The 24,006-nt window shown below is 57.8% G+C and overlaps 1 protein-coding gene across 3 annotated transcripts in view; it reads right to left on the reverse strand.

Annotated features, from left to right (window-relative positions):
* PDGFRB (platelet derived growth factor receptor beta) overlaps positions 1-24,006 on the reverse strand; it is a 37,100-nt gene that overhangs the window by 7,044 nt on the left and 6,050 nt on the right. Inside the window, exons 1-16 of one of the 3 annotated variants that reach the window (XM_047730133.1) lie at positions 18,667-18,686; positions 13,933-13,978; positions 12,527-12,850; positions 11,737-12,003; positions 10,887-11,014; positions 10,597-10,771; positions 9,818-10,010; positions 9,006-9,121; positions 7,548-7,671; positions 7,000-7,214; positions 4,472-4,566; positions 3,414-3,546; positions 2,829-2,933; positions 2,364-2,474; positions 1,162-1,321; positions 346-506 (exon numbers count right to left, since the gene is read on the reverse strand). In XM_047730133.1, the coding sequence (XP_047586089.1) occupies positions 346-506; positions 1,162-1,321; positions 2,364-2,474; positions 2,829-2,933; positions 3,414-3,546; positions 4,472-4,566; positions 7,000-7,214; positions 7,548-7,671; positions 9,006-9,121; positions 9,818-10,010; positions 10,597-10,771; positions 10,887-11,014; positions 11,737-12,003; positions 12,527-12,850; positions 13,933-13,972 (2,347 nt within the window). In that variant the 5' untranslated portion in view covers positions 13,973-13,978; positions 18,667-18,686. Of the gene's footprint in view, positions 1-345; positions 507-1,161; positions 1,322-2,363; positions 2,475-2,828; positions 2,934-3,413; positions 3,547-4,471; positions 4,567-6,999; positions 7,215-7,547; positions 7,672-9,005; positions 9,122-9,817; positions 10,011-10,596; positions 10,772-10,886; positions 11,015-11,736; positions 12,004-12,526; positions 12,851-13,932; positions 13,979-18,666; positions 18,687-24,006 lie in introns of those variants that run through there. The other 2 variants (XM_047730130.1, XM_047730131.1) reach the window with 2 other exon arrangements.

The following is a 24,006-nucleotide window of genomic DNA, read 5'->3' on the forward strand; positions in this document are numbered from 1 at the left end:
AAGCCTTTGACGTTAGCCGCAGGCCACCTTTGCTCAGCCTGACCTGCCTGCTTCTCAGGGACCCTGGGTCAGCCCGGGAGCTTGGGCCCTCCTCTGTGCCCATGCCCCAGGAGGCCCAGAACTCCCTCCACCCCAACTCTTCCCGCTCTGGATCCAGAAACAGAGGTTCACTCTGGGGCTCCCTCAAAGAGCAGCTGTGTGCAGGTGGCTAACCTCAGTTTCCGCATCTTTGAAATGGGGACAAACCACCTTCCTCCCCCTGTTGTTGCGAGCCTGGGCATATGAAAGGCTCTGATAGGAATGCACGACTGCAGGGGTGGGGGCTGTGCTGAGGTGAGGACCCACCGGTGGGGACGTAGTTGTCATAAGGGGCCATGTAGCTAGAGGACTCAATGTCTGCATATTTGACGCCTCCTTTCATGTCCAACATGGGCACGTAGTCTACCGACTCATCTTTGCTCATGTCCATGTAGCCACCGTCGCTCTCCCCGGGCAGAGACACATGGCTGGGGGAGAGAGGAATGTCACAGGAGGAAGGGCCATGGGGCTTTTCTTTTGCTTCCCTTCCCACCCCTCTTCGCTCCGAGGCCCCACAAGGCCCTGTCACTCATGGGTTTCCTCTCTCCCTCCACCACTCATCTTCCTCCAGTCTGTCACCACTTGAATGGCCATGCAGGGAGCCCTTCCCCCGAGCCCATGGGGTCCTAAGCTGGGCAGCGGGGTGCTGGGATGACATAAGACCCCGTGCGTGTCCCCGGGGAGCTCACGCCTAGGCGTGATCACAGCACTCGAGTGCAAGGGTCAGAGGAAGGGCAGGTAGCACGGTGCCTTTCCGGGGGTCTCCATCCAGCTGTGATGCCCTGTGAGGGCCCAGCCACAGCCCAGAGTGGGCAAGGAGTCATCCTAATGCCTCTGCCTACAGTGCCAGCTCCCCGGAGAGCTAGGGGGCCACATGTCTTTAGAGGTGGCCCAAGGACTAGACGGAAATTGATCCAGTGCGGGTGGGGAGGGGGTGGGCAGGGCTGAGTCTTCCTGTCTTTCGGTGACAGACCGACACCCCAGCTCCTAAACCGTCTCTGCCCACCCTGGCCTCAGCTTCCATCCTGGACAGGGAGGGAGTGAGCAGGTGCCCCGAGGGCTCCCTGAAGCCTCCTGTGGTACCTGGGCAGCGGGAGCCCGACGGGCAGGGTGTTGCTGTAGAGCTCGGCGCTGGGCGGGCGGCGCTTGTCGGAGCAGCGCTGCAGGAAAGTGTGCTTGTTGCGGTGCAGGTAGTCTACGAGGTCCCCGTAGCGGCAGTACTCAGTGATGATGTAGATGGGTCCTGTGGGGGCACAGGCTCAGGCACAGCCCCCGGGCTCAGACCTGCTGTCAGGGCCTGGGGTCTAACGCCGGGCTGCAGCTTGGAAAGGCAGTTTCGTAGGATGGCCAAGAGGCTTTGGCACCGGGCTAACCCTGGTTCTTTTCCGGCTTCTGTGACCAGGAGGGAGATACTTATTCTCACCGAGCTTTACTTTCCCCATCTGTTAAATGGGGCTAACCCTAGCCACCTCCCTGAGCACTCATAAGATAATGGCTTTGTCAGCTCGGCCCCGGGCCTGGCACAGAGCAAGGACAGGGTGGTAGATGTCACCCACAGGTTTTCAAATGACGGTGGATGCTGGAGCCCAGGATATAGAGCAAAGAAAGGCAACTATTTCTTATCAGGTTACTGTTTCAACCCAAATACAGTCCATTTACTTGAAGCCCGTCAGTGGGAACTTGATGATATTGATGAAGACAGACATTTTAAATGGGTGAACTTGTGGACATAAATTGACTTCTGTGTGCAGCTCACTTCTGTATTTTATTTTGGTTGCATAATACTGAGGAAAATCCCAGATCTCACAATAAGCAGATGCAAACAGTGATAATACTTCTTTTTTTTTTTTTTTTTTTTTTTTTTTAATGGCCTAACTTGTAGTCAGAGCTTCAAATAAACACACGGGCTGGGGAGACTTCATTCTATGATCTGAATGAAAGCAGCTCCCAGTCAGCCTGCTGGTGTTCTCCGAGGGTAGGGACAGAACTCACCTCACAGGGGCCAGGACTTAGGAGTTTGTGGAATGTATTGAGAAAATTTTAAAGAGTCAGAGGACCCCTGGGTTTGCAAACGGCCAAGTCCTCAGGCCTTGAAGGTGATGTGATTCTGTGGGTTTGTGAGTCCTGCCCCCATCTGGGTCTGTGAAATGAGGGCACTGGACAGGGCAGGTACAGACCCTCCAGCTGGAGTGTCCTGTCATCCCTGGACTGAGGAGGGGGCGGGGAGGGGCCAGGCTTGGGCAGCTGGCGTTTTCTGGAGCCCTCTGGGGGAGTGGTTTTGGTACCTCCTTTGGTGCAGGCCCCCAGCAAGTTGACCACGTTCAGATGGGGCCCGAGGTGACTCATGATCTTCAGCTCTGACATGAGGGCCTGCTTCTCGCTGCTGCGGGCTGTGGCTGAGGAGGGAGATGGGGCCTCAGGCCTGCCCTGTCCCTGAGGCCCCAAGGAGGCTGTTCTGCTCCATACCCTACTGTAAGACCCAGATGGCCTAGGGGCAGTGAGGACCCACGAGTAGGGGGAGGAGAAAGAGGGTGGGAGGAAGGTCAGGGAGAGAAGGAGGTGCCAGGAGTGGGGGGCAGGGTGAGGAAGATTCTTGGCCAAAGCAGAGCTTACAGTGGTGCTGGCCCACAGGTGACTGTACTGCTTGCATCCAGCAAATGACAGCCGGCGAGTGCCTGACTGTGTGGGGCCGGGGGCAGGGGACACGTGGGGGCCCAGATGTGAGGGAGGGGCAGGCTCCCAGGACTCACATTTCAGCATCTTGACTGCCACTTTCATCGTGGCCTGCGAGTGGCTCAGGCCGTGAGCCGTGGCCTCCACCACCTGCCCAAAGGCCCCAGAGCCCAGGGTGCGTCCTGGGGTAGAGACAATCCCTTAGCTCCTGGCCCAACACGGAACCACGTACCCTGTTCTCTCGGAACAGCCAACCGGGACGTAAGGTGTTCCCCTCTAGGAGTCTCCCACAGTGCTTTGCAGCCCTTCCTGATGTCTCATCTAAGTCCTGCCGGCTTTCTGGTCCATCTTTAGTCCATGGAAGCCTTCCTCCCATCCCCAAAGGGAGTTCAGCTCCTCTGCACACCTTGGCCTTCCCAGCTAGACTAAGCACGGGCCTGACATGCAGCCTGTCCTCAATTCCTACTTCCCCTCTTGCCCACAAGAGGTCCGATCTCACATAGTCATGGGATCACAGGACCGCAGTGCTGAACCCTCCCTGGGGTATCACCTTGCCCCATTGTATGGAGAGGGGCACTGAGGGCCCGAGAAGGCAAGACCTCAGACAGTCTTGCCACCCTCCGAAAGTGCCCAGACTGCCCTCGAAAGTGCTCTGGACTGACCGAGCACAAGCTGGTCCCTTGGCAGCTCCCAGGTGGAGTCATACGGCAGCTGCATAGGATCTACATAGATGTACTCATGGCCGTCGGAACTCACGGATTCAATCACCTTCCACCGGATCTCGTAACGTGGCTTCTGCAAGACCAGCACCAGGGATAGCTCATCAGAGGAGATCTGGGCTTTGAGGCCCACCCGCCCATGGCCCCTTATGGGGCAGATGGAGCAGGAGACCCTGAGGCCCAGAGAGGGACAGAGGCCTATTTGAAGTCACACAGCAAGTTATTGATAAGGCTCAGGTTCACGGGCTCAGTGAGAACAGGTGCCAAGAGGCCTCAGCTTGGTGCTAGTTGAGGAGAAGCTAATAGCCCAGGGCCTGGCTCATCAGGACCTCCTTGCCAGCTTCTCCCAGAGCCCTAGCTGCTTCCCAGATGGAAGTAGCGGGGCAGACAGTCCTAGGAAGTGACACAAGCTAGGAGCATTCGGCTAGATGTGGACAGCCCGTTCTCCAAGCTGGGTCATTTGCAGTGGGAATCTCAGAAAGATGGAAGCACACGATGTTGAAATCATAGGATGTGGGAATCACAGGATTGGGCTCTTAAAATGATAAAATCATGGGTGCTGCAATCCTAACTCAAGAATCTTAAAACATTGGGATTGCAGAATGGTGAAGCCTCGGAACAGAACATTGAAATGACACGTTAGTAGGATTAGAATGCATTTCAGTAGAAGCCTGGGAGCCTCTGGAGGTGAGAGCTGGAAGAATCCTGGGACTCATGTAGTCCACCCAGAAAGTGCCTTGCCCTGCGGCTGGGAGGGGCAGGGCTGAGGTCCAGGCAACACCCAGGAAGGCACACCAATGGCAAGGGACTCTGGCTGGCCTGGACCAGTCCCAAGATGGCCCTTGCTGCTGGGGGTAGAGGCAGCTCTCCATCGTTTTACCCCAGCGCTCTGTGCCAGGCTGGGCCATGACCAGATCCGGCAACATTCAAGGGCAGCTGGGGCTCCGTGTAGAAAGAATAGTGTGCCCATGTGCACCCACCAGGCAAGGGGGGGAGCTTACCTTCTGCCACAGCATGATAAGGATGATGAGGGAGATGACTGTGAGGACCACCAAGGCCAGAATGGCCGAGATCACCACCACCTTGAAGGGCAGAGCTGCAGGCAGAGACAAGAGCCAGCCATAAGCAAACGGGGAGCTTGGTAGCTCCCTGGCAGTCCTCCCGTGTCCCCACTGCTGGTCCAGCAAATCCTCTCTGCCTGTCCTGACCTCCACCAGCCATGGCCTGTGACGTCAGACTGCCCCGTGGTGGGACAGGTGGGGGTTTTCATCCCTTACCTCACTCCCACTCCCACGCATGCGCACGTACCCCTGAGCTGGTGGGCGCCTGCAGACCAGCCCAGAGCAAGACAGAAGTAAAGCTTTTGTGTGCTGCCTGTAAGAACCCACACCCCTCAGTAACAATGGCACTCAGCTCCCTCTGGGCTCCCATATGCCTTCAGCCCTTGCTGGGCTCAGTCTGGCCTGTCTGCCATGGCCCCAGACCGGATACCAGCTCCTGACGACTGGGCTCACCTCGCCTCTGAATCCATGCCTTTGCCAGGGCTGTCACAGCTAGGACAGAGCCTGACTGAGCTCCCAGAGCCTGATGAATCCAGACCATTTCCTCCCCTGTTTCACCCGGAGTCCCCAGCAGTGTCGGGGTAGTGATGACAGTTATAAGTTACATCCCCCAGGGAACAGGGGTAACCAAGTGGGGCTAACTCAGGGCCCCCAAGCCCCAAGTCTCCTCCCTAATGCCTCGGCCTCTTTGCTGTACAATTTCCCATTCTCTTCCCCTCCCTCTGCATCCACTCTGGCCAGACCCTCACCTCCCCTACCCTGCCCCACTGGCCACCCATAGGGTCCCCCACAAACTTGTTCCCTCTTCTTCTGTCCCATACTTGGCCCTCTCAGCGCCCCTGGAGGCCCTGTCCCTCCTCCTCAGGGTCCCAGACCAACATCACTCTTCTCCTCCCTCTCCCCACAAGGTCACACATCCCAGGCATGGGAAGGAAGTCTGAATCTTCTAAGGAGCAATCTGAATAAAAAGAAGAGGCTTGGTCTTGCCATGGTAGTTTCCCTGTGGGTTAGCACGTGGCTTTCCCCTCGGGCAGTACACAAAAGCTTTACTTCTGTCTTGCTCTGGGCTGGTCTGCAGGCGCCCACCAGCTCAGGGGTACGTGCACATGCGTGGGAGTGGGAGTGAGGTAAGGGATGAAAACCCCACCTGTCCCATCACAGGGCAGGCTGGGGACAGCTCTGTGCACAGAGAGGCTCGTGTGTGTGTGCCAGACCAACCTGCCAACACCTCCCACAGCCTTCAAAGCTCTGTTTGCCCCGGCTTCTGCCTAACTCGAGCCCCTCCTTTACCAGTCCTTTCCCTTTCTCTTGTTATCTCCCTGCTCCAGCCCCTAAACACACACATACTCTGGGCTCAAGCCACGCTGAATGCCTTTGAGTTCTCTGATCCCACTTTGCCTCTGGGCTCTTGCAAAAGCCATTCCCTTTGACTCGAACCCCATTCCTTACCAGCCTAACTTCCAGGTATCTTTCAGGTTTTGACCTAAAGATTTCTTTTTCCAGGACACTTTCCTGAATCCCCCAGCTGGACACAGAGCCCCTCCTCCCTCTAGGCTCCCTGGCCCCCACAAAGTACTGCCCCCTGCAGTGGGATTGCCTAGTTCCTTGGCTGCCTTCTCTCTGGACTGAGGGCACTAGAAGTGTAGAGGGGCTAGGCCTTCTCCAGGGAGAAAGAGGAAACGAGTGAACAAATAGAGACCAGCGCAAGGGGAAACGCACGCCCAGGGACCGGCAGGTAGCATGGGCACCCAGGCGCTGGCTGACACTATTCCCATGGACAAGAGTTGTGCCTTTGTGTGTGTGTGAACCTGCTCACAGACACGCATGGGACAGCAGGCATCTGGGTGCAGAGGCTGCGTCTGCATGCTTTCGTGGGGGAGGGGGTGCTGCCGCTCCACGCTCTGTGCCAGTTTGCACACATGCACAGGAATTACACATGCACTATCCACACCCTTGTGTGGGGATCGTGCATCTGCACATACACGCATACAGACACACCCCTGTGGGTTTATATACACGTCTGGGGATTGGGCATAGCCATATCCATGGCTTTATGCATGCACTCGGTGTAGTCCCCCAAAGGCAGGCATCATGCGTGCTTGTGCACAAGCCTGTAGACATACACTCCAGCCTGACACGTGTATCTGGGGCTTGGGCAGTCTTTATGATGTGGTTTACAAATCTACACTGGAAGGGTCTGCCCTGTGTCCAAGGGTCAGGCCTGCTCCTGCTCATGGCTTAGGATGCACATAGAACATGCGTACACCCAGCCATGGTCTAGACACGTATACTCATGGGTGTACACACGTGTGCCAGTCCTGCTTTGTTGCATAAGTGCATAAGGGCGCACGCTGGTGGGCTTGGCAAGGCCCCAAGGCACAGCTGGGCTCCCAGGCACAGCTCCAAGGATGGCAGGGTGGAGGTGGGGGTGGAGGGTCTCCAGGAGCCACTGGGGCCAGAGGACTCACAATGCGGCACCACGGTGACCTCCTGCATGTCGTGTCCCAGCAGGTTGTGCAGAGTGCAGCGCACAGACAGCGGTTGGTCCACACGTCGCAGGCGCAGTGTGCTCACCACCTCGAACTCCTGGTCCTCGGGCCAGTATGTCACGTTAGTCTCCAGCTGGCTCTCCTCCTCCGAACTGTTCCCCAGCGGCATGGGCGGCAGCTCACGCGGACATCTGCTGAGGAAAGCCAGCCGGGTCAGCTTCCAGTCCTTGACTGGTCCTGAGCTCATTCCTCCTGTGCCCCGTCGACTGATCGGCAGGGGGCGCACCGAACCCAGAACTGAGAGCCCAAGATCGCAAAATCCACTCCCTTCATTTGATTGCCGGAGTCAAGGTAAGGAAATGGGACATTGAGGTCATGCAGAGCATCTCCAAGAAGCCACATCTTCTAGAACGGGGCTCTAGCCTGGAACTTGGTGCCCAGATAAGGGGCTGGAGGAGATAACCTTCACTGGGTCCTTCCAGGCCGCTGTGGTTACTCTGGGAGATGGAGGCCAGGGGTCTGCTCACCTTTTGAGGTCGCTGCAGGTAGACCAAGTGAGGTGCGGCTGGGGCATGCCGCGACCACGACAGCGGACCGTCTGCTCCCCGCTGGCAGGGTGGCTTTCACTCAGCTCCAGCACACGGACAGGCACTATGTGGCGAGGGCAGGAGGCCAGGAGGTGGGGAGGTCAAGAAGGAGACTGTGAGAAAGGTCCTCCAGGAGGATGTGGCCCAGGGTATGGGGGTTGGGGGGTGGGAGGGGAGCCTCAGGCTGCAGGTGAACATCAAATACCAGGAATCCCCGTGTGAAAACTGACAGGTTCCCCTTCTGGGCACTTCAAAGGGAAAGCCTCAGTAGGGTGCCTGTCTGTCTCTAACACCTCTCTGAGACTCGCTAATCTGCCCTTTTAACAAAGACAGAGCAGGTCTGAGGGTCAGAGAAAGCCCTGGGAAAGCGAGAGCAGGAGAGCACGAAGCTAGAATTTAATAGCATCGCTTTGTTTTCCCAGAGTTTATTTTAGTGGTTGCTTTATATTTATGACATGTGATGCTGATTTTCCATCTACAATTGAGAGGTTAAATTCTCTTTCAAAATACATTTATTTTTAGAAAGTCAATTGACAAAACAGTAAGTCATTCGTGTGTCATTCCCCTGCTCAAAACCCTGCCGTGGCTCTGTCATCTCCGTCACAGTAAAAGCCAAAGTCCATACAAGGGCCCGAGGGAACCCACGCAATCTGTGACCCCCTACACCCCACGACCAGGTCTCAGCTCTGACCTCATCTCCCACCACTCTCCCCCTTCTCAGTTCCTGCCACACCAGCTTTCTGCTGTTGTCCTGCCTTGCCACTGCCTGGCGGGCCCTTGCCCCCCAGAACCCCCTGGTGAACGTCCTCACGTTCTTTAAGTCTTCACACAAATGTCGCCTCCTTGAGGCAAACTTGATCAGGCCGCTCAAAATCGCAACCCTCACTGTCCCATGCACCCTGAACCCTTGGTCCTCCCTACCCAGCTTTTCTCCTCCTTCGATGGCACTAGTTACCTTCTAACCTTCTGTGTCATTTGCTGGTTCTCTGCCCTACTGTGGAGTGCTTGTCCTCCCCTAGCAGGAGACAAGAAGCACAAAGGCAGGGCCTCAAGAACCTTGACCAGACTGGTACGTTGTTGTTGCTCAGTGAATACCTAAGTAGTAGTCCAGTATGAGGGCATGTGAGAATCACTGGGACTGGCACATGAAGGCCTGAGTTGTTAGGGACACCAGTGTAGCCCAGGGGCCTCCGTGTACAGCTTGAGGCCCAAGGAGGAGACATGCTGAGTTCACAGAGGAGCGGAAATGTTGGAGCTCGGCCTGGAGGCCAGCCTCCTGAGTCCTCTGCTCCCTCTCCTGCTCCTTCTCCTCCTGTGGGTGGGTGGACAAGGTAGGAAGGGAGAGGGAAGCGGTGGGGGGGGGGGGTGTGCAGGGAGGCAGGGTGCAGGGCTCCTTACCGTTGACCTGCAGCTGGAAGGAGAGCTGGGCCTCCGCGTCCTCATGGAAGACCCGCACGGTGTAGCAGCCAGCCTCCGCCACCTTCACCCGCACCAGCGTCAGTTCCGACACGTACCTGTGGAGCACGACAGGCCCAGCTGCCGTCGCTGGAAGATCTCCCACAGTCCCCCCACCCAGCCCTCCTTGGATGGACCTGAGAAACCAGGCCCAGGGAGGGGCAGGGCCTTCCCAACATCACACAGGTGTTGCTAGCAGACGGGACTCACGCTGCCAGTCTCCTGAATCCCCCACCCATCGGCAGCTGGCTCCACAGAGCTCAGAGGGGGGTTGGGGAGGGGTGAAGAAGGTGGGGCAAGGGCCCCTTCCCTCCCCCTCCACATCTCACTCCTGCAGAAAGGCCTGACAGGGCTTTATCCACACAGATGTCCCCTCATTGTCGGCCTGCTCGCCTCCTGCCTCCGGGCCAACATCCATGCATGGGTGGTCATGGCCCGTCTGGCACCCTCCTCCGTGATCATCTGGCCTTCTTCTCCTCAGCTGCTCCCAGCTGGCCCCACCCATCACAAGGACAACTGAACATCTGGGTGATCATCTGACCCGCGTCTGTTTCCCCCTCTAGACAGGAGACTCTAGGAGGGCTGGAATAGTGTACTTGGAGCTCTGCAGCCTCCCCAGTGCCTGGTACGGCGCCTTGCACGTAGTGGGCTCTCAGGAAAAGTGTCTGTAGGTGTGTCTCGTGGCTGAAGGCTGTGAGCTGCCGGGCAGCTGCAGAGAATAACGTCAAGAATGGAGCGGGTGGGCTGCTGCTCACCGGGTCTCAGACACGTTGCGTGTGGACAGGGAGATCTCGCCAGCGCTGGAGTCGCCTAGCGTGCGGTTGTCCTTGAACCACATGACAGTGGGCGGCGGGTAGGCCTCGAACACGACCTGCAGAGTCCGGCTGCGGTGCAGCTCCGCGAATTGTACGGCGTCCAGCTCTCCCAGCAGCCGCACGTAGCCACTCTCTGCAAGGGGCGGCCGTCAGGGGCGGGGCCCCAGGGGTGGGGCCCGGCCCGGCTACCAATAGGACAGCGCCTCCTGGGGGCGGGGCTCCCGGAGGCAGGGCATCCACCGAAAGCAAATGAGCCCGGCCTTCTAGGCTTCAGGCTTCAGGACCTGAACCAATGAGCCAGGTACGGGATCTGGGGTTAAAGTCGGGACTGAGCCTGGACCAGGGCCCAAACTGGGGGCTGATATTGATTTGGGGACCGGGTTTGAGATTGGGACTGGAGTTGTTGTTCTCACTGAGCGTATTCTGGCTCAGGATTGTGGCTGAGGTGAGCTGCAACATGGTTGAATTTGAGGATGGGGCGACCTGGGGGTGGGTTTAGAAATCGGGTTGGGCCCGAGGTTCTGGCTAGGCAGAAAGTCCACGCTGGGAATAGAGTTGGATTTGGGGCCGACACTGCGTGTTGGTTTATCCTGGAAATGGGCATTGGTTGGTACTGAAGCTAGAGCTGTACTGGAATGCGGCTGACAGGACCCTGGGGCCATGATAGGGTCTAGGTCCAGCTCAGAAGGAGGGTCGGGGCTGAGCCCCAGGGCACGCACCAACCACAGTGACATTGATGGACTTTTCATCCCGATGCTCATTCACACTTTCTGATACATTGCAAATGTAGGTCCCTGAATCGCCAAGCTCAGCAGCAGGGATGTGCAGGATGGAGCGTATGTGCGAGGGTATATTGAAGAGGAAGTCAGTCACTGGCTCCACCAGCCGCCCACTCTGTAGGGACAGGTGGGGGAAGCCCCCCCATCAGGCAGAATCCAAGAAGTTAGGCTACAAGGCAAGATACCCATCCTTCCCTGGCCGTTCCTCCAACCCCCCAGCCCAGCACTACCTCCATGCGTGGGTAGGTCCATTCAAAGTTGACCACCTCGTTTCCGGTCACGATGCACATGATGGTGATGTTCTCGCCCTGACGGACCACAGTCTGAACTGCATTCACGGAGACGTTGATGGATGACACTAGTGGAGAGAGATGAGTTTAGGGCCAAGGAAGTCACCACCAGCCATCACACCAGCCCTGCGGCTTGGGGAGAGGGTGGGGGTTCAGAGATGGAAGGGATGACTCATGCAGAAGATCCATTAATTCAACAAATATTTGTTAACTATGTTCTGTACACCAAGTACTATGCTGGGCACTGGGACTTTAGCAATAAACACAACAGACAAAATTCCTGTCCTCATGGATCCGACATTCTAGAATCTTGAATCAGTGTATTCTCTGGGCATCTAAGTACCAGAGAAAGGTATGGAGCACAAACCGTGCACCAGGGAGTCTCTGTCTTTAATCCTCCCAATAATCCCACCAGGTGGGCCATCATTGTGGTCCTCATTTTCCGGAGGACGAAGCAGACTCAGAGAGATTAGGTACCTGGTGCAAACTCGCTCGTATGGGAAGTGCACAGCTAGGACTCAAACCCAACCAGCTCCGAGTCCTGTGCCTTTGCCCACCACAGTGTGCAGCCCAGCCCTGCCACCCACCCTCCCCATGACCTTGGGCACACTCCCTCCCCTGAGTTTCAGGCTTCTCACCCGTAAAATGGGGAAACACTACCTGCCTTCCGAGACTACAGTGAGAATGTGGTGAAAACAGGAATTGCCAACTTCGTAAGCTGGAAAGGGCCCTACACCTGCAGAGGGCCGTACTTGCCTCTGCTGAACATCAGGTCAGAAAGGGGGCTTACCCTGGAGGCTGTAGACATAGTAGGCTTCAGAATCCACTTCCCTGTCCCCGATGGTGGTTTTGCAGACATAGGTCTTATCCTCGAATGTACCAGAGAAGCCACGTTGGTGGTCGTAGGGGATGGGTAGTGGGATATCCACTTTCTTCTCATGCAGTGTCACCACCAGCTTCGGATCCGTCACTCGGCACGGAATTGTGATCTCAGTTATTTCCGTGAGGAAAATGAATAGTTCCTCGGGGTCAACCGGGAGAAAGCCCATCGTGGGATCTGCCAGGTGTGGGAGTCAAGAATGAGGGTCAGGGGAGCTGGTTTTCTGGCTATCCCCTGAATTTCGATGTGACCTTGAGCAGGTGTCTTCTCTCTGTCCCTCAGTTTTCTCATTACAGAATAAGGATGCTCTCAGAGGTCCCTTCCAGTTTTAACATTTGATATGGTCAGCACCAGGGTGGGAAAGAAGATAAGCTACAAGTCAAAGGGCAGCTGGTACCCAGCTTGCAGGATGGGAAAGATGGGATGTGGAGGCCCAACAGAGAGATATTGGAACCTGCTGAGAAGCCAGAATTCTGGGGAGCCAGGAATGGGGTGGGCAGGGAGCAGTCAGATCTCCCTGATCTGACTCAGGGGGGTGGGGGAGTGATCATACTCCTGGACCGAGCCAGGCTGGATCCCGTGATTCATCTGCATGTCGAAGCTGGCCGTGGCTCCCAATGTCACTAAGCACTCTCCGCTCCCCCCAGACACCTGCAGCTGACAGAAGTCAGAGAGTGAGCAGGCAGATGGGGGTGCTTACCTGGCACAAAGATGTAGAGCCGTTTTCGCTCACCAGGCTCCAGCCCATGGGAGCCTTTGTAGGTGCAGAAGTATTCTCCTGTGTCTATCCCAGTGACATTGGTCAGTGTCAGTGTGCTGGAGAAGGTGCCATCCTGGGTCTTGGCCATTTTCTGTGGGAGCTCCTGGGACATCCTTTCCCACACCACTGGAGCTGGGCCCGAGCAGGTCAGAACGAAGTTGCTGGAGACATTGAGGACAAGCTCTGGCCCTGGGGGTGTGATGACCAGGCCCCAGGAAGACTGTGGGCCCAGCAGCAATAGCAGGGGCAGCAACAGCACCTGGCCTTTGGGAGGAAAGGTGTCAGATGTCAGCACAGGAACATCAGCCCTTCTCCTCTCAGCTGACCCTGGAGGAAGCCATGTCTGCACAGTCCTTGAAGACCATGCCACCCTAATCTGACACAGACTGGAAGCCATGGCTTTGAAGCCAGCTTGCCCAGTGCTGGGAGCCCTCAGGACTCCTGATCTTAGTGCCTCTAGTTCCCAGACCTTAGAGTCTCCAGCTATGCTGTGTTCAGGCCGCGGGCATGTTCACCCAAAGGCATCAGGAAATCCGTGGGAAGCAATTCCCAGGCCTCCAGTTCCTGCATTACTTCCCAGGTCACTTTCCTCAAGCCCCTTCCCTGCAGCTGGCCCAGTTGTCCAGGTTCCACCCAACCCCAGAGGTGGCCTTGATTGGGGAGGGTGGGGCAAGGTAGCTCAGAGTAGGGCACACAGGACAGGAGAGACTTGGGGGCCCCCCTTCTGGGGCCTGGAGGGAACTGGGGTTGGATGAGGGTGTCAAGTGATTAGTTCCTCTCTCCCTGCTAATGTCCCCTGGGCAGGATTCTGTAAGCCGCGTCCCCCAGACCTGCAGGTGCTCAGCCAGCCAGCCAGCCAGCCAGCCAGCCAGCCGTCCTCGGTAGGCTGTCGGCTGGTCCCTGCTGGCTGGTGACCGTTCAGTGCCTGGTGGGCCACCCAGCCCCCAGAGCACCGACAGCATAGAATAGGCAGTAGTGAGGGAAGGGTGAGCTCGCAGAAGCCTAGCCAGGACTTGGGACCTCATAGCCAGTGAGGGATCCAGGCATGGGAGGGGAGCCCCAGACCAGAAGCAGACCAGCCAGACTGGTACCCCAGAGTACTGAGAAAAGGTGGGACACGGGGGTGACTGAGCTGAGTGAACTGTAGAAGGAGGCCTCCACTGAGCACCGCAGGAAAGGCAGGAAATCGAGGCTCACGAGCACAGCAGTGTCCCTGGGCTCCCAGGCCCCGGTGCTAGCTTACCAGCCTTGGCCAGCTCCAGGGTTCTGCTCAGTGCCTCCTGGGGGCCCCCTACCCCTTTGACAACAGGAGCTGGCATGACACTTGGAAGCCACAGTGTACCTACCTTTGAGGACAGGAGCTGGCCTGGTGCTCGGAAGCTGCATGGTGTCCTGCAGAGTTAAATATAGGGGTCAGGGCTGAGTGGGCACAGTCATTGCGAAATTGGACTTAGCACCTGGGTCCTGCAGAGGAAACCCCAGCCCAGACCACCAAGCCTCCAAGTCTATGGGGCTGAAGTTGAAACCCACCCATGTCCCATGATCAAGAGGGCATTCGCCCAAGTCTCCACCCCCTGCATGGGGCTGGGCCTCAGGGCGAATGGACCAAACTTCAGCTCTGCCACTACCTCTCCAGTAGCCTTGGCTGAACCCAGGCCTCTCTGGGCCTTAGTTTCTCTTTATGTGCAGTGGAAGTGGGGGACTCGGGCTGGATGGTGTCCAGGGGCCCGCCAGCTCTAACAGCCAGTCATCTGGGTGACAGTTCCAATACCAAGCTCTTATCTGCCAGGACAAATATTTGGGAAAGCGTGATGAAAGGCCTGGGGGAGCAGAAGGGGAAAGCCAGAACCCAGAGAACTCCCACAGGCTCCAAAAGCACAACAGGAAGTGGAGGCGGCTGTGGGAAGGGAAACGGGGGAGTCAGGACTGCGGAATGTGGGGGGGGCACCCCTATGCCTGGGCCCCCTTTACTCAGCCTCGAGCTGCACAGGGAGGCCTAGGGGAGAGGGGCCAGGGGCCGAGCCCAGGGGCAGCCCCACTGCGCGGGAAGGCTTCAGAGGTCCTTGGAGACTACTGAATCCAAGCTCCCCCACCTTCACCCCTAGGGTCCAGACAGGGAAACCAAGGCTCCGGATGGGAAAGAAGTTCACGCAGGATGACCCAGCAGAGCTTGTCCAGGAGGGAGACAAAGAGATCTGGAATGATAGAGGCAGAAAGAGACAGACACAGAGACCAAGAAGGAGGACGCACATGGTAAAGGAGGAAACCAGAGACAGAAGAAGGACCACAGAGAGACAGATCGACTCAGGCGGGTTTCTGCTCCATCCCTGCCCTTAGCAGCCCCATCTGCAGATTCCAGACAACCACCAATAGCCAAGCTGGCAAGGGTCTGCCTGCAGCATCGATAAGAAGGTGACCAGAAGTAGACAGGGGTCACAGAGCAAGAAACGTGGGAAGAGACCACGTGACCAGGCACAGGGCGCCTCCCAGGCTGTGGGTCTGCTGACTTCCCTGAGTGGCTGCGGGCCAGGCCTGGCTCCTCAGGCCACGCCCAGATGGCCCTTTACTTCCCAGTCTAGGGCTGGGCTCCAGGTCTGAGCCCCATGGGGGCTGCCTCCTGTGCTATCGCTCTCTCTGTGTCCTCAGTTGCCAGCTCTCAAAATGGGATGACGGGGAGTGGGCCACTTATGGGGGCAGCATTTACCCCTACTGCCCAGCCCCCCAGGAAGCTCTCTGAGCAACTCTGCTTTGCCCTTCCTCCTCCTCCCCATCCCTTTGACCAGCCTGCCTGAGGGTCTCCTCATTCCTCCCCATTCCTCTCTCTTGACTCTTCCAGAGACAAAGCCCAGCCCTCCCACAGCACCCCCACTCCCGTCCCTCCTGCTCCAACCTCTCCAGCTGGATGCCAGTCTTCCACCAGCAAGAGGGAGCAGTGCAGAGACAGAGCCAGCAGCCCCCACAGAGGCCCATGTGCCCCTCGCTGGGTGCCCCTCTTGCTCCCCCCTTCCTGCCCAAGATCCCAGCCAAAGAAAATCATTAGCAGCCCAGGCTGGGGGAGGGGGTCATCTCAGCCTCCCTGCCGCTCCCTCCCAGCCTCCCTGGCTGGCCACACTGTTTATTATTCTAAAGGAGGAATTTGGTCGGCTGGCCTGGAGATGGGAGGTCACTGCGACCAGGGCTGGCCTGGCTCTGGAAGGCTGGGCCCCCAACTCCCTTGACCCTGGCTCCTCTCCTGCTGGGCGTGGGGCCGGGGGCAGTTCAGAGTTTCTGAGACTCTGAGCCAGGAGGGGCCCTCTTGAACAGGCAGCGGCCCAGAGAGGGACAGAACTGTGGCCTAATCACACAGCAAAAAGGCAGAATCAGGCTAGGGAGAGGATAGTCTGGGCAGAAGCGCTCAGGGCCAGTGTAGATGTGCCAGGGATCTTGGACCGACTTCTCACTCTAGGAAATGAATATTTTGGCACCAGTCACAAGGGATCTCAGACTCACCGTGAGACTCAGCAAGTCTCCCGCCTTCTCTGGGACTCAGTCCCCCGCCCCCATGAATACAGGGAGAAGTTTGGAGGGGGCAACTCAAAGAGCTACCCTTGTTCTAAAACCGTGCTTTTGACTTGCTAGAGAGAAGGTTCTGGTCACTGTTATTCTTGCTGGGGTGGTTTAGGGAGGTGAGGCCGATGAGAAAGAGGGGGCTACGTTACCGAGGCTGGAGTCACGTCAGTCCACAACCCATCTCATTCCACAGGTTGAATTTCCCTGACCATTTGGTCACAGACATGCTGTGTGGACTTTGACAAATTGTTTCCCTCTCTGGGCCTCACTTTTCCCATATCTACAATTAGGAGTTAGCCGGCCTTTCAGGGGACTTTGAGACAAATAAACAGGTGATCTGGAAACCCAGGAGGTGGCAAAAGAAAAGGTAGTGTGGACAACGGAAGGATTGGGAAGAACAAGAGTACAGCTTGGGGGCCCCAGACTCAACCTCCCAGGCCCATCTTGGATGACTCCCTGATACCCCCAGTTATTTACCCAATGCCTTATGGACCTCTGTGCTTCTCAGAGGCTGCTGTAGTGCCAGCCAACCCCACAGAGGCCCAAGCAGCTAAATCTGAGGTTGTGGGCTTGCCTGTGACAAGCCCCCCTTCTTCAGGTGGAGGGCTGCACTCCAGGGAGGAGTCACCTGGGACAAGATGGATGTCACAGTCAGGATGCAGGCACCCTTCTACCTGCCATACTCTCCTACCTGGGGAGGCCCCTGAAGCAGAGAGAGAGCGGGGACTCTCAGGGATCCCCTCTTTGCCCATGAGGAGCATGCTGAGGGCCAGGAAGACCTCATGATTCCTCTTACTGGTGGGGGCAGAGGTCCAAAGATGGAGTCATTGTCCCGCTCCTCCCAGTAAATTAGAAGGACCTGTTTGGGGGAGCAGAATGTGGACCCCAAATCTGGGGAGCAGGCATGCTTGGGGAATCATTCTGAGCCCAGACTTATGTCTTTCCAGCTCCTGTGAATCTTTCCCACCACCTTAATCTAAATAAATCCAGTCCTCTGGGCCACATCCGCCAGCAGTAGCTTCCCTCCCTCGGGGTCCCGAGACTCCCACGACACAGGGAGGCCAGGGAGGAGGGCTCCCTGGCTGCCGGCGGTGGGGGAGGCTTGCACACGGCCAGCATGCTCTCACACGCCCCAGAGCCCCACCCACGCACTCACTCACACGCTGCTTGGAAACACACCCTTGTGCACCAGGCCATGTGTGTGCCCAACCCTCAACGCAGGCACTGCACATGTGTGTGCCCACACAAATCCCACGTGCACACAGCTCCCCGGCGCCCGGCACACATGGCCGCACACGCGCTCTCGGCGTGGACTGCTGCCTGTGCGCTCTCCCACACACCCATGGGCGGGGCGCACGCGTGCCACAGATCACATGTGCACCCGGACCCAGCCAAGCTGCACACGTGCAGGGGGGCCTGTGTGCACGCAGGCCTCAACACACCCGAGCACACAGCCACAACACCCAATACAAGCCAGTGCTCACCAGCCAACTCTGTGGGCTACATCCAAGGGTCACTCCTGTTTTGGATGGGGAAACCAAGGCAGTGAACCGGTAGGGAACTTGCCTAGGAATGCAGAGCAGAGACGGAACCTCTGTCTGCAGAGTGCTCTCTGCCAGCCCGTGCCACCGCCACCTTCTGTGTTTGGGCTGGGGACAGGGTGGGACTGGTTTAGCGGAGAGGTGACGGGACCTGGTGATAGAGGCTGGAGGGGCTGGAGTGAGAGGTAGTTTGCACGAGCCCCCACTCCTGGTTCTGACTTGGAACACTGAGGAGGGGCAGGAGTGTGTGTGTTGGGGATGCAGTGTCATTTCCTGAGATGAGAATGAGGCAAAGGGCCAGGATTGAGAGCTGCCATCAGGCTGCTTCAGGGTTTGGAGGGGCTGTAGGTTCCCTAGTGGACGGAGGGACCCTCTGTCTGGAGGCAGGGAATGGGCAGAAATAGCAGAGAGGTAGGGATGGGAGGCAGCCCTGCTGCAAGGAGGAGGGGGGTGTTGGGGCGGGCAGTCTCAGGCCAGGGATGCTCAGAATAAACAAGATGCCAGAGAGAGGAGGAGGCCTAGCCGTGGAGTCACGGGGTTAGAGTCACAGAATATCAGAGCTTCACGGCCCTCAGGGATCATCTCTCCAAACCAACCCTCTTCCTGTGCCCATTGTACAGGTGGGGAAACTGAGGCTTAGAGAAAAACAGGGACAGGTGTCAGTGTTTTGCCCTAGGCAAGCCAGGCTCAGGTAGGTGGCCGATGGGGCGCTGGAACTCACCCGACTGGGCAGCCCTGGCTCCATCCCCAGCCCCGATGTGAGGCTGGTAGCTCAAGACCCAGGGTTCAGGCTACCTTCATGGCCCACTCTGTGGGCAGTCACTCTTCCTGTCCTGTCCTCAGAGAAGGTAGCTAAGTTCCAAGCAGAAGTGGGGACACTGCTGGCAGCCTCGTCCTCTCTTCTGTACACCCCTCTCCACTCTGCATCCCTGGGGACAAACTGGGACAGATTCCTGGCTGACGGGAATAAGTCCCAGCTCTGTCACCCACCTATCGTGCCGTCGTGCCCCTCGCTGAGCCTTGGACTTCCCATCTGTACACAGGGTGCACTTCCAGGGCTGCCTGTGGCTCTCAGGGCCCCGCTCGCTCGCTCAGGGAAGGCAGCTATGCAGAGCTGGAATGCTGGGGTGGGGGTGGGGACCCGGGGAGGCGCCCTGGCCTGGATGTCATGACTCAGCTCAGAGAAGGCAGCCCGCCTGAGGCCTAGGAGTGTGTGGGGGCAAGAGGCATCTGGAGCCAGGGATGGAGTCCTCCCTCCAGCAGCTGCAAGAGCACATGAGTGAGGGCCGCACCAGCTGGACCTGGCAGGGGGCGGCCCGGGGGGCCTTACTTCAAGGGGGCTGAGATGTAGGTGTGCTCTGGCAGCATGGGTGGGGCCCTTCATCCCAGGAGCCAAGGAAGACTGCAGAGTCCACTGGGTAGGGAGACAGTCGGGGTAGAAGCCTGGGAAGGGGCTGAGGCTGGGGAGCTCCCACCTGCCACCCTCAATCCTAAGCCCCCCTCCTATCTGTGGGTGAGGGCTCAGCACTCCACCTCTACATAGTGAATTTCCCCACGAGCCAGAGGAGCACCTCAGGGCTGGAGAGAGAGAGCAACCTGGCCCAAATCGCACAGTGATGTAGCTCGACATCCAGGCCTCACTCTGCCATGTGGCTCCAGACCTAGAGGAATTTCTGGTTTCTGGGTACCTGTGAGGTCCCCCAAACAAAGCAGCAGAAATCAGCTATGTTGGGGCCTGACCCGGGCTTCAGACGTTCTGGAAGTCCACGTGGGTAGAATAACAGTGCCCGTTCCATGGGCTGGCATTCTGGTCCCTCTACCCCTGCTCCCTCCAGCGCAAGCTTGGTCACCTCCGGCTGTCCCATGGCACCGCCCCTCTTCTGTCTCACCAGCTGAACCCTCCGACCTGTTCTCACACCGAAACCAGGGGAGCCTTTCTGAAATACCTGTCTAACCACCTTCTTCCCTGGCATGTCCGTGGCTCCCCACTGCCCCCAGGACTGGGCTGGCTTCTTAACTCGGCCTCTAAGAAACTAGGCACCCTGGCCCTGCCGAAAGCTTGTCATGACTGAGGAAGGGAGGTCGCTGCCCTCCCGGCTCCCTGGGGCCCAAGTGAGGCCCCCACACTCTCGTCACTCACTGTGTGCTCCTCTCCCCAGGAGGCCTCCCCAGGGACACAATGGAAAGAAATGACCTATTTTCTGGAAGTTCAAAATAAAATGAAACATCTGTCTGGATCCAAGCCAGGCTGATAAAGAACGGACTGACTCCCCACAAGCCTGATCACCCCCTCCTGTCACACATCCCCTCCCCCGCCAGGGTGTGTGCACGTGGGGGTGGGAGATAACACAGGCCCGGGGACTTGGAACAGCTCGTGGGAAAGCACTCAGTGTGTGCTTCACGGCCACTGGGGGCCCAGGGGAGGGGGCCTTGGTCCCCACACAGGCTGGGAGCCGTCCTCAGAAAGAGGTCAGTGAGGGAGGGAGGCCTGCCGTGTGCTCCTGTCACCCACCCCCAGCCTCCCAAGCAAAGGCTTCCTGCCTTCTCCGGTGCCTTGCTGGCTTCCCTGCTGGTCCCCCCACGGCTGCCCACCCCACCCCCAGGGCTTTGCGCAGGCCCCGCGGATCCCTGGACCAGAGTCCTCTGGATCCCATCTGGACCCCCCGGAGCCCCTGTGAGATGGAACAAGGAGCTAGCCGGCCTTGAAAACAACAGGGATAACAATAGGTCTCTCTGAATTCTTTTGGGCCTCCCAGTACCTGGGCTGATGTCAGCAGAACAACCCATGACCTCTGGGTGGGGGCCCCTTTTCACAGATGAGGAAAGCAAGGCACAGAGGGGTTAAATCATTTGCCCTTGGGCACGGGGATTGCCAGTGGTGGAACTGGTGCTCAGTGCTGGGCCGACTGACCCCCAAGCACCCTGGCTCCACACCCACATCACAGCCTCCCTGAGGCAGGAGGTAAAGATGACAAAGCCATGCCTGGCACCCAGCACAGGCTCCATCCACGAGCCACACCCGCCTTGTTCTTTCCGCTCTGCTTCCAGACCTTGCCTGTTGGTCCAGGCCCTCCTTGTAACGGGGTAAGCCTGAAGCCGAAGAACAAGGCAGGAGTCATACCACCTCTCACAGAGCCCTACGGCCCTGGGGCTAGAAGGGGCCCCAGACACTCGGCCCCACACGCCTCCCTCTTCCTCTCTGCCAACCAAGGGGTTGTCCCGTCCACAATGGCACACCTCCCATGGTCAGGGTCTCACCCCCTCATCCGTAAACGCAGACCATCCTTGGACGGCTCGGGACCCTCAGAGGTCAGGCTACTCAGAAATGTCCATTACATTGGGGATCTTGTTTTGTCCTCACAACAGTCCTGTGACAATCGTTATTTTCCTTTCATGAGGAGGAAACTGAGTGTCAGAGAGGTCTGGTAACTTGCCCAAGGTGATACATTCAGTAAGCCATGAAGCTGGGGTGCAAATTCAGGCTTGTTGGACTTCAAACCTGTCTTCTTAACCATTACGATGGGCGGCCCTGTCTCCCGCCCAGGAACAGATCTGTCCATAGGGAAACAGGACTACACGAGGTCACCCTAATGGGGTCCGTACAGAATCCAGGCTCCCAAGGACTGAAGGATCCTCCAGTCTGAGTTCTTAGCCTTCCCTTGCTGCAGTGCCAAGTGAGCACGGGGCGTGCCCCAGCTCACCCTAATGGGGTCCGTACAGAATCCAGGCTCCCAAGGACTGAAGGATCCTCCAGTCTGAGTTCTTAGCCTTCCCTTGCTGCAGTGCCGAGTGAGCACGGGGCGTGCCCCAGCTCACCCAGCAATTTGAAAGTCAAGCTAGGGATAGAGCTCAGATCCTTCCAGCAACTTCCCTGCAGAGCCTGAGGGTCAGCTCATGGGTGGGGAGAGGAGTCCTTGCTGAGGACAGCCTGGGTCTGGCAGAGGCCGTGCCCCAGCAGTAACTGGCCTGCCCCGAGGCTGCTCCTGAGGGCCTCTGAGCTGGAGCACCCTGGCAGTCAGGCTAGGTGTGTGGCCGGCTCTGCCACAGGCCCAGGCCCGCCGTGCTTAGGGTCCAGGCCTGCCCCTGCAGGGGCCCCAGCACCTCGGCAGCTGCAGAGTTCTGGGCCTCCACCATCCCTCGCTGCCCTCCCTGCACTGCTTCCCCTGCCCTCCCCCGGCCCCCCTGAGCCTCATCTCCGGCCGGTGCCATGGCAATGGAGAGCCCAGATCCTGGCAGCCAAAGGAGCCCCTGAGAGGGGTCCCAAGCTGAGGCTGGGGAGGGGGGTGCAGCAGACGCAGACAAGCAAACCTTCTGTTCCCCGGGCTGCTGCCAGCTCGGGATCAGCCCCGGGCTGGGGTGGGGGCCGCAAATAGAATGGGTTCTCAGAGCCAAGTGGGCAGGGGGCAGGCAGGCCTCAGGCCGTTTGTCCTGACCCACCAGCACGTGGCCTGCCCCCACCAGCCTCGAGCCCAAGCCCACAGGCGGGCGGAGCGAGTGCTCACGAGAACCCTGCCATTAATTGGAGCCAACGTGGAGCATTGAGATTCCCCTCAGAGCCCTTGGGGCGGCAGAGCCAGAGGGGAGAAAATGCCCACATTTTGCTTCCCTCTCCCTTTCTCAGCGTCTGTCTCTCATCCCTCCCTCTCCAGTCCTGAACCCCGACTCTCCCACAGATAGTTACTCTGCTTCTCTGTGCCTCAGCGTTCCCATCTGGAAGTCGAGGTTCGTCACTGAGCTGGGGAGGCCACTGAATGAGTTCATACAAGTAAAATGCTTAGAACAGGGCCTGGCACACAGCCCTGTGCCAAGTCAGGGGCCTCGTTCTTCCTGCACTCACGGGAGAATAAGTCACTTACTCACTCACCCAGCCAGTGAGTGCACAGCTCAGACCCCCTGGCCGGGCCGTCAGCGAAGGGATGCCTGTGATAAATGAGATGGGAAAGGCCCTTCCAGAAGGACTTCTTAGGAAGGGTAGCTGCCTGTTATTGGTACGGCTGGCAGCCTCGGCGGGCGGGGGGTGTCCCTAGCATAGCCGGGAATTTAAAGGCCCACCCGGGACCAGAACCCAGGCCTCAATCCCAGGTCTGCCAACCACCCTTCCTGTACCTTAGTTGCCTTAGTTCCTTCACTTGATTCCCCACAAATGAAGAAACACACCTAAAATTTTTTCAGATGCTCCCAAATTCCTAATACAGAGTTAGGCTTATAGTAGATGCTTAATAGATGCTTACACACCATAAGGGATCACACAGCCTTGTAGGGGTCGGCCCTTCTGGTCTTCAGGCATGTCCTCTAATGGCTTGGGGTTCACTAGGCTGGAGAGCTGACATGGGCAGGCGATGGCGACTCTTTCCCTCCAGGGTGGTGAAGGGATGGGCTAGGTTGGAGGGCAAAAGGGGACCCTGAAGCCAGTAAGCCGTGCCTGGTACCACCCAGGGCACCAAAAGCACATGAGAGCCCAACCAGGTCAGGTGCAGTAGTCCCCCTCTGAAGCCACTTAATCCAGGTCCAAGTTAAGTGCCAGTTCTCCTCCCTCATAACGGTGTGACCTCTCTGACTTTAACTTCCCCGAGTTCCAATTTCCAGGAAAACGACACAAGAGACTTCCTTTTCCAGACTTCCTTTTCCATTGCTTTGAGGGGCAGCAATGATGATGAAAAGCACCTGTCACAAAACAGGTGCTCAGTAAATGGCAAGTGTCCCGAATATGGGATTCTTCTAGTGGGGGAGGGGGAGTCCTCCACCTTGGCCTCCAGGATTTAGCCAGTTTCTTTGGTGGATGATGCCAGGGAAGGGTATCCCACAGTGGCTCTGTGTGGGAAATGGGAGATCTCAGGGCATCTGGGAGAACAGCAGGGGGAAAGCTCTGACATCAGAAATCAAGGGTCTTTAGCAAAGAGGTAGGGAAGGGCTCATGTCTGACACCAGGAAGAAAGGCAGAGGTCACTCTGGGAAAGGCCTGGGGTCCTGGGTGAGGATTCAGGCTTTGTTCCGGAGGCACCAGGACATTAATAGTGGGGTAGGGGGTGGCGGGCTGCTGGCTGGGCAGTGGTAACAGGCCAGCTCCAAGCACTGCGGGAGGAGGGAGCTCCCCATCCTCAAACGGGAGTGACAGGGCAGGTTAGCCTCTGTGGGAGGGTGTGACAGCAAGGCCAGTTTTGGATATGAAACCATCTCAAACCCCGCCTGAGGAACTGGGCAGAACCAGCTATGTAATTTGTGGAGCCAAGTGCAAAACGGACACGCGGGACCCCCGTTCCAAAATTATTAAGAATTGCAGGGGTGCCTGGGTAGCTCAGTGGGTTAAGCCTCTGCCTTCGGCTCAGGTCA

This window comes from Lutra lutra, chromosome 5 (genome assembly GCF_902655055.1).
Source record: "Lutra lutra chromosome 5, mLutLut1.2, whole genome shotgun sequence".
In the NCBI taxonomy this organism is placed as follows: Eukaryota; Metazoa; Chordata; class Mammalia; order Carnivora; family Mustelidae; genus Lutra; species Lutra lutra.